The 13,769-nt window shown below is 38.0% G+C and overlaps 1 protein-coding gene across 1 annotated transcript in view; it reads left to right on the forward strand.

Annotated features, from left to right (window-relative positions):
• Positions 1–8,213, forward strand: part of LOC104873043 (interleukin-36 alpha) — a 17,811-nt gene extending 9,598 nt beyond the window's left edge. Inside the window, exons 2-4 of the mRNA XM_010639506.1 lie at positions 5,755–5,868; positions 6,355–6,494; positions 8,001–8,213. Coding sequence (XP_010637808.1) covers positions 5,755–5,868; positions 6,355–6,494; positions 8,001–8,213 — 467 coding nt within the window. The remainder of the gene's footprint in view (positions 1–5,754; positions 5,869–6,354; positions 6,495–8,000) is intronic.
• Positions 8,214–13,769: the final 5,556 nt, after the last annotated feature.

Raw genomic sequence — 13,769 nt, forward strand, 5'->3', positions numbered from 1 at the left:
CAAAAATGGGCATCCGAAATGAACAGACATTTCTCATACAAAGAAGTAAAAGCAGCAAGAAAATATATGAAAAAATGTTCCACATCACTGGTCATTCGAGAGATGCAGATGAAAACAACACTGAGATTCCACCTCACCTCACAAAGAATGGCTGCTATGAAGAAATCACACAATAACAAATGTTGGCGTGGTTGTGGGGAGAAAGGAACCCTCCTCCATTGTTGGTGGGAGTGCAGACTAGTGCAACCACTATGGAAATCAATATGGAGATACCTCAAAGAGCTTGGACTGGAGGTTCCATTTGACCCAGCCATCCCTCTGCTGGGTATCTTTCCAAGAGAACTAAAAGAATCATATCACAGAGAAGTATGTGCACCCATCTTTATAGCGGCACAGTTTGTAATAGCTAAATCTTGGAAACAACCTTTTTTTTTTTCTTTTCCTGGTCACTAATTGCAATCCTGTCTTCTGCAACTGAAATTCTGTCCTCACATTGGCTTATTCTGCTGCATAAACTTTCAATGAAGTTTTAAATTTAGATATGTTACATCTGTTTTATGGATTCCATTAGTTTCCTATGCTAGGATTCCATCATGTTCCTCAGCTTTTCATTTTTTTAAAAAAAATCTGTGTCTGCTTTACAGTTATTAATCATGTTTTGCAGTATGGGCACAATCTCTGTTGTTATCTGAGAAATTATTTCTGATTTCAATGTTTTCAGATCCCTTTTTGTCATCATTTCAGGGAGTAGAGGTGGTTGAGCATCCTTGTCCCTGACATAGAGCTTCTTCCAGGCCTTGAGTCACCTACAGGTATGCAAAAACTTATTTGCATCTTTCACAATAGATCAGAAAGGAGGAACAGGAAGTCATATTCAACAGCTGGACTTTATTCAAAGTTACTGCAAAGGTCTTAATAATTAGGGACCTGTAATATATGTAGAGAACTTACAGAGGGTGTAAAAAGTCTATGGATGCTTCTGTCTATTGCAACTAAAAACACATATAGGTGTTAGATATGGAGATAAACTTGACATTAAAATTATTATAAAAATAACAAAACTGAATAAGGTGGAAAGAGGGAGCAAACAGGCATGACAAAAGCAACCCAGAAAGATCCCAGTAGAGTATTGTGAGAAGCTGTAGACTGGAGAGGATGGATTTAGAACCTAGGAAGGTCATGAAGGATGCACCACGGACAACCATGATTAGCTGAAATGGAGTTCTTCTCTAGGGGGTCTGTTGACCAAGCCCCAAGGGCACACATATTTAAGGTGTAGCCCAGTGGGGGGAGAATGTTTGTCCCATTCCCCTTCCTCAGCATAGCTTCACATGGCTGTCTGGGGAGGAGAGGGAAATGGCTGTATTCTTGCTAGTCATGCCAAGTCAATGAGTCACCTTTCATCTTTTATTTCCTAATACATCAGCAGAAATTACAGGGAGCACCTGTAACTATAGAAAACTCACTTTGTATGGTGCTGCTGGCAGGAGAGGAGGAAAGACTGGCAGGATTTGGATCTTTGTCAATCCAGTAGTTTGGGGATGATTTAATTTCCTCTCTGATCAGCATCAGCATGAATGCTGGACAAACAGGATGGGTGCCACCCTTCCTCACCCAGGCAGAGTAATAGTAACTGCTCCCTGGAGATGTAAGAAACTTCAGAACTTCCAAACTCTCATTAATCTCCCTCCATACTTTACCTCCCTACTTCTCTCTGATAATTAACATCAGAAAAAGATTTGAATTTCCCAACAGATGAGACCCTTTGATCTGGAGAGAAGGAACAAGACTGGGTTGAGTTTTACTGTTGCTTTGTTTTTTGGAACATCAGCAAAAGAAAACCACGGAATTCCTTGAAGGTGTGAGTACTTAGACTCTACCAGGTTCCCAGGATAGCTTCATCTATCACGTAAAAGGCCACTTGAGTTAGTATGTTTTAGAATATGTTCCCAGCCACTCATAAAGGGGAGCCATGGCATTAGTGAATTGAGCTTACGTCCTAAAATTTTGCGAGTAAGAGAGGCGAGGGAGGAAGAGATAAAGAGGAATAAAAAAAGTCATTTAAAGGATCTCCTTTTATCTAGTGCATTTAGGATGCAAAGATGTTCATGATTTACAGAAATAGCTTCACCAAGTATCATTCTGACTGACTGTATCCAATATGTCTTAGGACTATTCTTCCCAGACTGGGGACATGAGAAAACTTTTGTGAGAGACATGGGGTGGGTCTATTCTTATTTGTGTCACCCTGGTGAACAAGGTTTTATTCCATCTGACTGCAGTGGGAGTGTGTTCTGTTAAATCCATATGCAGCCCCTGCCCTCTTGCCATAGCCACTGTGTTTGTTTGCTCATCATGTCAGATCTAGAGTGGCTGATTATCAAGATAGGCTAACATCAACTAGTAGTCATTTTGCCCACTTGGTTGTTCAGTGGCTCTTGTTTGGTTGATACTTTCTGGTGGGTATTAATATAAAACACAAACTTCACACTTGTGCTCACTCCCATATATACGTTCATATGCCTTTACTTCATATTTAATTTTCTTTCTGTTTTCTGACCAGCCAGATTGTTGTGCACAGTCCAGGATTCTGTGTACATTCTACTTTTGGACCATGTTTATTTCCATACAAAGTGAATCATCAGTAACGTTATTCATAATTCTGTCCACTGAAGATTTTCTCCCTTTTTTAGTTGTATGGAACCATGGGACTACACAACTGTAGACCTAAAGTAGTGGAAGGACACTGGTGCAACTGTGGTGAGAGATATAGGGGTCTGGGCTACTTTCTCATGCATCTTATATAGGCCTTCTGACCCTACATAGGCTCAATAATGGATGTATCATTCCTATTTCACAAAACTGCTCTGGTGAATGTCTGACTTTGTGATTTGATGGTTTGAAGGAATCAAATAAAAATGGATAGCTCCAGGTGGTAGATCACTTGATGTCTCATAATCAAGCTTTCTGTCTCCAATAACTCCCAGGAACAGATCAAGAAGTTTTTCAAAAAGTGTATATTTCTCTGCTAACAAGAATTCTCTTTGTGAGGCACATTATTCATTATTCCATTAAGTGAGCCTCTGCTTCTGATGAACTTTGAGTTTCTCTCTGAGAACAACTTGATTTGACTTTAGTCGGGAAATAAATTTTGCAGAGTATAAAACCCAACATCTTGAGACATAGTTCTACTGTTTTCTGATTTCCACTTACAATTGAGAAGTTAATTGTCAGTTTTTTGTTCCCTTGAAGGAATGCTTTTTTTAGTATTTGTTACTTTTATTTATTTATTTGGACTTTTTTTTTTTTGAGACAGGGTCTCAATATGTAATTGAGACTGACCTGGAACTCACTATGTAGCCCAGGCTGGTCTTGAACTCACAGTGATCCTCCTGCCTCAGCCTCTGTAGTGCTGGGATTACAGGGGTGCACCACCACGCCTGGCAGTATGTTACTCTTAATGTTCAGTAATGGTCTTTGGTTCTATGAAATTCCATTCTGATGAGTTTAAATGTGCATGTCTTTTTATTATTTTTATTACTCAGGATTTATGGTGCTTCTTAAATCTGAACTTGTGTCCTTATTAGTTTGAGGATGTCCCCAGTTTTTTTCTCTTTAAATAATGACTCTGTCCTATTCTGTCTCTTCCTGCTATAACTCCAAACAATGTTCTAGACTTCCTGATGTCATGCTTCACACCTTTTCTACCTTCTGAATTTTCTTACTTTTTTGTGTCTTTGCTGGAGTGTGGATCTCATCTCATTTATCTTCCAATTTATCAATTCTTTGTTATGCTGGATGGTTATGGCTTTGCTATCCTATTTTGCTTCTCTACTTTTTGTGAGTACTTTGAGGTGAAAATTCTTATGAGGGCCTGTCTATGGCCAGAAATTTCCAGCAAAGACTTCCTTTTTGTTTGCTTTGTGACAAGACAGATCATTCCATGCTCACAAAGTTTGGAGAAAGGCACAGGAGGGTCCAGATCTTATAAGCCTACATTACCCAAACCCCAGGTACACCCTGGGGTTTTGTGCAAGTGTGACTACTGAGCATGAGTGTGGGCTATATACATAGAACATGCAACATTTTAATGCTTCTTTGTTTCAGATCTTGATTCCATAAATCTAGGGTATAGTCTGAAATTTTGTTTCTGACAAGGTGCTAGAGGATGCCAGTACATCACCCACAGACTACTCTCTGTATCAAGGATGTGCAAAATTTTGAAAGTTGCAAAATATAGTTCTGAACACAAATCTTTTAAATGTAGGTCTCTTGCATTTGGATACCCAAATACTATCTTAGTTCGAGTTTTCCCTAAGGAAGACCCTGGATGCAGGAGCTTATTTAGAAGGTGATCTAAGATAATCACTAAAGTGAATTCTAGTTATCTTTATGAGCAACTGGGGCTGTGACCAACTGTGGGGCCTTTGGGAAGTCTTAGTATTTTTCCACTAGTAGACAGGGAGGCTGCTTTATTTATCCACCAGAATGTCTCCAGCAGTCCCTTTACCTTTTGGTAGAATTTATTGCTGAGATGCAAACTCTTCAAGTGTGAAACTTACAGGTGTTGGAATCTGACATAAAGGCTGTGAACTCAGGTATCCATAGGCCTGGAAAAGAGCATCAATGGCATTGCCTCAACTTCTCTTCATGGAAGGGCTGATGTAAGGCACTGAAAGCTCAGAGGAGCTGCAACTGGCTCCCTTCTTCTATAAGAAGATAGTGTCCTAGAGTACACTCACTGACTGTGTCTGTGTATTCAGGGCCTTGCTCTGGGTGATGAACTTTGGTGGAGATCCTGCATGTATGGTGGCTCTGAGAAACTCAGGAGGATCCTCAGTGACCAGCCTTTTCCTGGTCTAAGTTCAGCGAAAATGTGACTGTGGACAAGGAGTGGTTTGAAGCCACATAGATCCTAAAAGATTAGCCTCCTTGTAGGAGCTTGAGGCTCCTACTGTTAGCCGTAACATCCCAGTGTATCATTTTACCTCATCAGAATACAGTCATTGGCTCTGGACCACTCCCATAATGTTTCTTTCCTCAAAGTCAGTATCTGTAACTATATTTCCTGGTTATTGCTTTTCAGGGTTAGCATGGCCTTCTTTTCAAGGGTGTGTGGATTACAACATGCTGTAACTGACATTTATTCATATAAGACTCAGCAAATCTCCTAGTAGCAGGAACTGGCAATTATCCAGGGTGCAGTTTTGGCCTTAATGAGGTGGGCCCTACTTCCTTCTCTGTGTGAATAAAAGGTGTGGACCTTAGTAGAACCTGTCAGGACACTCAAGTGTAGCAGAAGCCATAGTGCCTAATAATAGTGCCGTGAGTCCTCTATACAGATTGCAGCCTGTATCTGGGAGCCTAGTAACCTCTAATCCTCTCTTGCCTCTGTATCTCTGGCCTCAGTGCTTTCTGTGCTCTTAGAACTCTGGTTCTAGGCCTTAATAGGAGTCATAGGTATGACTGCTTCTGCTGGGAGGTAGATTGGGTCCAAGAAGCTGGAAGTGCCACTCTGGTTGGGGTTACTGTAGCTCTGTTCTCTCTGATTCAGAGTCAAACTGTGGCTTAGAACACACTTAAGTCCTCTCCTGGAGATCAGTTTACAGATAAAGGACTTCAGTGCTGGGAAGCCCTGAAACAACACCAACATAATGTCCAGAGGTAAAGATGCTCATGGAAGGACAAAGATTTGGAATGGGGGGCATTCAGTGCCTTTGTCTTCACATATTTTAATTTTTACTTTCTCTACAGAATTATCCATGAAAATACCTTTCGAGAGGCACATTCAAGATCTTGATCAACGTGTGTGGGTCCTTTTGGGCCAGACACTCACAATGGTCCCAAGGAAGGGGAATGTGGTTCCAGGTGAGGGTCCAAGGCCAGTTGCAGGATGTTCCTTTGGCCAGTGCCATTGTGTGCTGGGGTCAGCCTTCATTTCACTATAGGTGTGTTAATTAGGCTTCTCTAGAGAGAAAAGCACTGGATGGCAATTTTGAACACAGGATGGTCAAAGAAGTGTCTGTGACTATTGTAACGAGTCAGAGAGAAGAGAGATGATTCCAGGGAGACCAAAGAGTTAGCTGTGGGAAAGGGAGGAAGGCTTTCTGTAAAACTTGTAAAGAATTGGATCTGTGGAAATATTGGTTTTTGGATCCACAAGCAGCTGACTTTTCTGATGGAAGGATTTCACTGAAGATGGGATGAATCTGAGGGCTGAGTGGTTAGTGGTGGGGTGACCATTTTGTAAGCATTGGTTAGCAGATTCCAATCTCTGTTGCTTTTGAAACTCCAGTTCAGAGGTGCCATGTTTGAAACATAATCTGAAGTCCACTTTCTGCATTACGTTCCCAGTCACTGTTGATTTATATCCATGCAAATATCTGGAGACTCTTGAGAAGGGCAGAGGGAATCCCATGTACCTGGGACTGAAGGAACTACAATGTAGCTTGTTCTGCACTAAGATTGGAGAGGAGACCACGTTGCAGCTTAATGTGAGTACAGAAAAACAGGTCTCTTGCCTGAGTGGGAGAGAGAAGTCTCTTTAATTTATAAGGTGCCATTAAATTTTTTTTCTTTATGCTTATTGGTACATTTTAGGTATACAAAACAGTTACATTCATCACTGGGATCTTGTACCTTTACCTGATGTATCTTGGTTCTTATTTTTTCCCCATTCCCCTGCCATCCCTTCACCCTATTTACAAGACTTTATCCCTTTCCTATTTATAAAGGCTTTATTTCCATTTTTTCCTTTTTTCATATTTTTTATTTTCCCTTTCCCCTAAGGCTCCAACTTCCCCTACTCCTTTATATACAAGGTGCCATTTTGTGGAAATTCTGAATTTAAAGTCTTTTAAAAGACATTCTGTTGATTATCCTTATGCATATTTATTTTTTAACCTCTTTGGATTACATGTATTATGAAACAATAAGAAAAATATAGGGGGTATTTTAAAATTTGCTTCCTAAAATCACTTTTTATTTTATTTTACAAAAATGATTTGGCAAAAGGGGAAAGCTTTTATAGTTATCCTTAGTTTTCATAGAACACACACACACACACACACACACACACACACACACACACACAGTAAAACCAAACCAACAAGGGCATTTTTAGCAGTTACAGGTGGATGAGTTTATTAAACTATCTTCTTAATAAAGAATAGTTTTCAATTTTAAGGGAACAATGATACATTTATGTAACAAATACTTTTTGGGTTCTTTTTGTTTTTTTGGTACTGGGGATCGAACTTGGGACATTGTGCTAAACATTTTAATAATGGTAATGTTTCCCATTATTTAAAAAATTCTACATACTGTACATTATAGAAAGATAATTAAACTAGGCTTCTGGATATAATAGGAATTATTGTTGATTTTTTCAATATACAAGTATAGGTAGATATTCAATCTGATGGCAAGATATAAAACAACAGTTTTCAACTAGGGATGATTTTGCTCCTGGATATTTGTCAAAATCTGTATATTTTTGATTGTCGACACTAGGTGTGGGGGTGTGCTACTCTCACCTAGAGGGTATAGTTCAGGAATGCTATTAAACAGTCTGTAACGCACAGCAAAGCCCCTGACAACAAAGAATTATCTTGCCCAAAATATCAGCGGTACTGAGATTGGAGAAAACTGACATGATTATGTTTTTATTCAGAATTAAATTTTCTTTGGGTATCTCCATTTATCAGTAAATATATAATGGCAAAACCAGTACTTCATGTTCTCTAAAATTTGTATGTCAACATCATCTTATTAATGTTAAAGGTCATGAAAATTTGTGACCTGAGTTTTCACTATACCCTTAACATATGTAACAGTATTTGGGGTGTATGATTGTTAATGCCATGGTATGAAATGAAGGTGTCCACCCCTACTCTTGAGAATGGGGGATAGAATCTTAGACATGAAAGGTCAGAATGCAAGGAATATGGAACGATTCCCATAGTTATCATTCTCCCTGGGGTCTCCTTCTCGCCCTTCAGAAAAAGAACGTAAAGGAACTGTATGATGGCCCGCAGCCTGAGAAACCCTTTCTCTTTTATCACAATGAAGTTGGCAGTACTTCCACCTTTGAGTCTGCGGCCTTCCCTGGATGGTTCATTGCCACTGGCTCCAAAGGAGAATCTCCAGTCTTTATGACCCAAGAAGTGGGGAAAACTCATGTCACTGAATTTGTTTTGACTACACTGAGCTAAGGTCAGTTGAGTTGGGGGTTGCTCCCTATGCAGAGAATATTGCCTTGACTTTCTGAATTCTAGCTTCCAAAGTACTTTGGACATAAACATTGTCATAATGACCCACTGCACAAAGGGAGGCAGAATTACTACAATTGTATCTTTTTTAAAAACATTTTTAATTCAATTTATTGGTACATTCTAGGTATACAGTACAGTTCCATTCATTACTGGGATCTTGTAACTTTACATGACAGGTCTTGGTTCTCATATTTTCCTCTTGTCCCCACCCTTCCTTCACCTCCCTCCCCTCCCTACCTACCAACACTTTAATTCCATTTTTACATTTTTTCACATTTTTTCCCTTTCCCTATTCCCCTTCCACTACCCATCCCACCTTCCCTACACCTTTAGCCCTTTTCTTCCCATTTCATAATGTCAGTTATCTCATTAGGATCTTATGTACTATTACAGTTTATTCACACCAGAGAAACTACTCAGTATTTACACATGTGTAAATATTTATTTCACTTAGGAGTATATCATCAAAATGTATCCATTTTCCTATGAATGAATCTAATTTCTCATTCTTTATGGCTGAGTAGCATTCTATTTCATAGAAAAACCACATCTTCTTTATCCAGTTTCCAACTGATGGACAAATGGGCTGTTTCCAAGTTTTAGCTATTACAAACCATGCTGCTATAAACAGATGCACATATGTCACTGTGATGTGATTTTTTTAATTCTACTAAAATTGTACCTTATTTTCAGAACTAGAAACCAGGTCACATGGGGAATAAGCAGAATAATCTTAAACCATAAAAGGAAGAGAAAATTTGTTAGGCTTTCTGTCCAAAGATATCTCGCTGTCCCTCAATATATCAATGAAGTGACTTAAGTGCTGCTTCAGGGTGCATGGGAAATGGCTATGAGCAATCAAGGGCCTTTGGTATGACCATGTAGCTAAACTGTTTTACACTTCCACAAAAAATAAGAAAGCTCCTTTTAATGTACTTATGAGTAATGTGCCTATTAAGAAATGGTGACTCTTTTAAGTCCAGGTCTCTGAATTTTCAGATATGTTGCCCTGTTGTGTTAAATCAAGACCATTTGCCTCCTGAGCACAACTAAATATAAAAGTCACACACACACAAAAAGAGAGACCAAAAAGAAAGCTGAGCTCTTTTTGGCTGTATTTTCATTGTGGTTTGCATGAAGAACTGCTGATGTTTATGAAGGCTTCATCCAAAGCATTACCTCTGGGTTTCAGAAGGAGATAAATTTATGGAATAAATTTTTAAAATTTCAATTTCCCTGTTGTGAATGGAATGGAGTTAATGGGAATGTCATGGTTATGATATTGATTTTTTGAATTTATAAAGAGATTTATAGTTTGCAAAGGAGGTTCACATGACACGTCTAATCCTTAAGAGGAATCCTTAGGGTTGTTGGGGACTGTGTGTCTTTTTAAACCAGGTTTCCAAATATTTTTTTCCCCAAATATTGGGATGGGTGGGACAAAGAGGGCTCTGCTTATAGAAACTATTCTCTACATTTCATTGTACAATGGAGATGCATGGTCACCCGGAAGCTCCCCTGTCTTGCTCTGGAGAGTCTGTGGATTTTCCATGTAAACTCATAACCAACCCAAAATCTGGGATATGAGGCAGGAGTTTAGGGCATGGCAGGCTGGCTGGAAAGCTGGATGTAACCTGAAAATTACAAAGGACTAGAATGGATACTAAGCAGCAAACTGTAACTTGTCAATCAGGGAAAGCTGTCAAGATGTGTGCAGCACAATTTCAGATGGACAGGATCTGAACAAATATAAAAGAAGCAATGAGTGACCTAAGGATTGCTCCTGTCCTCCTGCTTCTGTAGTGGCTTATTTTGCATGCAGGATACATCTCTTCTTGAATTTTTCTTTTTCTTTACATTCTCATTTTTTTTCTTCTAATTTAAATAAAAGTTGTATTTTCACATTTATCAACTGTCCTGTCCAACTCACTGGGCAGGATAGCAAGAGCCTAGACCCACTGGACAGCAAGTCATCAGGAGACAATATGGCTTTCAGTCATCAGGAGCATATTTATTTTGAAAGCTTGTCCTTTCCCCTACATTTTTAAATATAATATTTTTTTAACAAAAAATCAGTTCAAACTTTATTCTTTGCAATATGATGATTCCTAAAATAATTTCAATAGTCTTGTTGTAATTTTTTTTCATTGAGTTTATTGATACCTTTTAGGTATACAGCACAGTTACATTCATCATTGGGATCTTGTACCTTTGCATGACAGATCATTTTTCCCCCATACCCCTGCCTTCCCCTTACCCCTCCACCCTTCCCTATTTACAAAGACTTTGTTTCCATTTTCTCATATTTTTTCTTTTGCCTTATTTCCTTTCCCCTACTTGTTGTAATTTTTTACTTTTTATAATAGTTTTACTTGTCCCCAAGCTTTGGAGAAAGATGTGGCAATATTCTTTTCTAAAACGCACTTATGATGTCCAGCGCTCTGGCATGGTCCCAACCTACACATCTCATCCTGGATCTTTCTATTTTTCAGTATTTGAGTGATGGCATTGCCATCAGAGATGATATTTGTCTTGGAAATAGCACAGGGATTCTTGAGCTTTTCCTTTCTCATGTATTCTATAAAAGGGCAGTGCTATTTCACTTCTGCCTTTCCTGGTGTTGGTAATTTCCTTGGAGCTGTAGGGTGACTGGGATACTTAGGGGAGTAAAATGACTCTCTTAATAATTACACTGGGCTAATGGGCACAAACTGAGATGCCCTTGGACCAAGTGAATGAGATGGTCTCCAATATGCAGAGCTATGGAGAAACTTGGCCACTTTCAACAATGCCTAGACATTCCTTTTCCTGGAAGAAGCAGTTTAATCTTTTTGTGGTATTTACTTACCTTGTCTTTTGCTTTTCTAATAAATTCTCACAATGTATGACTTTTTCCCTTAGCATCCCTTGGCATAAATGCCATGATTTAAAAATTATGGTAAAAACATTAATATGAGATCTATCTACTTAACAAAAATTTAAGTATACAATATAGGATTGTTAACTCTAGGGAAACTGTTTTACTGTAGATTTTTAGAACTTTCCAGTTGTTCCAAAGAGCAACTCATTGTTTCTCTTCCTTTCTAGCAACCGACCTTCTACTCTCAGTTTGTAACAATTTTACTGGTGTGGATACTTTATCTTTAAGTGAAATCATGTACTATTTGTCCTTCTGTGATTGTCCTATTTCACTTAGCATAATGTTTCCAGGTTCAACCAAATGGCAAGATTGTTTCCATTTTTAAAAGTCTTAACAAAATTATATTGTTGATAATTGCCATATTATCCATATCTATTCACTCATTAATGGGCATTGAGGTTGTTTCCATACCATGACTATTGTGCTTAATGCTGCAATGAACATGGGAGGACACAGTAAACTAAAGTTTTAACACAAGACCTGAAACTATAAAACTGCTAGATGTAAACACAGGGGAAGTTTTTGACATTGGTTTAAGCAAGATTTCTTGGAAATAAACCAAAAGTATAAGGAACAAAAGCAAAAATACACAAATGGGATTATAATCAAAGTGGAAATTTTCTGCATAGCAAAGGAAACAAAAGTAAGAAGGAAATCAATAGAAAGAGAAGAAATATTTGCAAATTATATAACTGGCCAGGTTACTATCCAAAATACACAAGGAATCAAAAATCAATAAAAAAGCCCCAAATAATCAATTAAAAAGAACAAAGGACTTTTGAACAGATATTTATTCCCAAAAAGCATGAAAGTGGCCAACAGATATTTTAAATACGTTCAACATTTATTAATAATCAGAAAAATTCAAATCAAAACTGCGATAATACATACTTCACAGCTATTAGAATGGCTGATATCTTCAAAATAAAAACAAGTGTTGGTAAGGACGTGGAGGAATTAAAACCCTTGTGTACTTTGTGTAGGAATATAAAAGATACAGTTGCTATGGGAAACAGTATACAAGTTAATGCAAAAGTCAACAATAGCACTACCATGTGACTAATAAATTCTACTTTGGGGTATAAGCCTCCCAGAGTTCTGAAATTCAGGTCTTTGCCACCCTGCCTGACTTATGACTGCATTTTTGTTATTGTGTTTGTTGTTTATTTTTGAGTTTGTCTTTTGCTATGTTGCTGAGGCTTATCTCAAACTGCTGAGCCCACAGAGAAAGTGGAAATAGAGCTTTTTCAAAAGGAAGGGAACAAGAGCTGTAGGGAACAGGGAAGGACGGGATGGAAGGGACAAAAGAATTAAGATGTGGTATGTATCTGAGCAAACTCTCTATAATAAATATAATCATTATATACTGCAAACATGTGCTGCTACTACTACTATTGCTACTACTACTACTACTACTATTACTAACATTTAAAAATAAAAAATGCCTTGCTGAGCTCAAGGAATCTTTCTTCCTTGTCCTCCTAAGTAGCTGGGACTATAGACATGTGCTGCCATGCTAGCTTATGACTGTATTTTTAAGCAATTTATTTTATTATGTTTGCACTGTTTTCTAAAATTAGTTTTTTAACAGAGTCAAGCACAAAAGTCATATGATCATTTCAATAGATGTGGAAAAAGCATTAGACAAAATTCAACACCCATTCATGATAAAAACCCTGTAGAAAACTGGAATAGATGGGCTTTATCTCAACTTGATAAAGGCTATCTATGAAAATCAACAGCCAACATAGTACCAAATGGTCAAAAACTGAAAACCTTCTTGTTAAGATCAGGAACAAGACAAGGATGTCCACTATCACCACTTCTGTTCAATATAATTCTGGAAACATTAGCCACAGCAATTAGATAAGAGAAAAAATTAAAGTTTGTCATTATTTGCTAATGATATGATATTCTGCATGGAAGACCCAAAAAAGCTTCACCAAAAGACTTCTAGACTTAATTGACAGATTCAGTAGAGTAGCTGGATACAAGGTAAACATAAAAATCAATAACCTTCTTGTGCACAAATAACAAAATCACTAAGAAGGAAATTAGGGCAAAAATCCCTTTCACAGTAGCATCCAAAAAAATTAAATATCTAGGAATCAATCTAATGAAAGAAGCAAAACACCTCTAAATTGAGAACTACAACACTGAAAAAAGACATCAAGGAGGATAAAAGAAAATGGAAAGACATTCCTTGATTCTGGGTAGGAAGAAGCAATATAGCGAAAATGGCCATACTTCCAAGACTGCTATACAGATTCAATGCAATCCTGATTGAAATTTCAACAGTAAATTTCACAGAACTAGAAAAAATAATCCAAAAATTCATTTGGAATCAGAAGAGACCTAGAATAGCAAAAGCAATTCTAGGCAACAGAGACATGGCAGGGGTATCATAACTCCCAATTTAAAGCTATACTACAAAGCAACTGTGATAAAACAGCATGGTACCGTCAAAGAAACAGACCTGAGCACCAGTGGAATAGATTAGAAGATGCAGAAACAACTCCCAAAATACTCAGTTACCCCATGTTTGACAAAGGAGCCAACCATCCCTACTTTAATAA

This window comes from Fukomys damarensis, unplaced genomic scaffold, assembly GCF_012274545.1.
Source record: "Fukomys damarensis isolate Sample0158 unplaced genomic scaffold, DMR_v1.0_HiC HiC_scaffold_9, whole genome shotgun sequence".
In the NCBI taxonomy this organism is placed as follows: domain Eukaryota; kingdom Metazoa; phylum Chordata; class Mammalia; order Rodentia; family Bathyergidae; genus Fukomys; species Fukomys damarensis.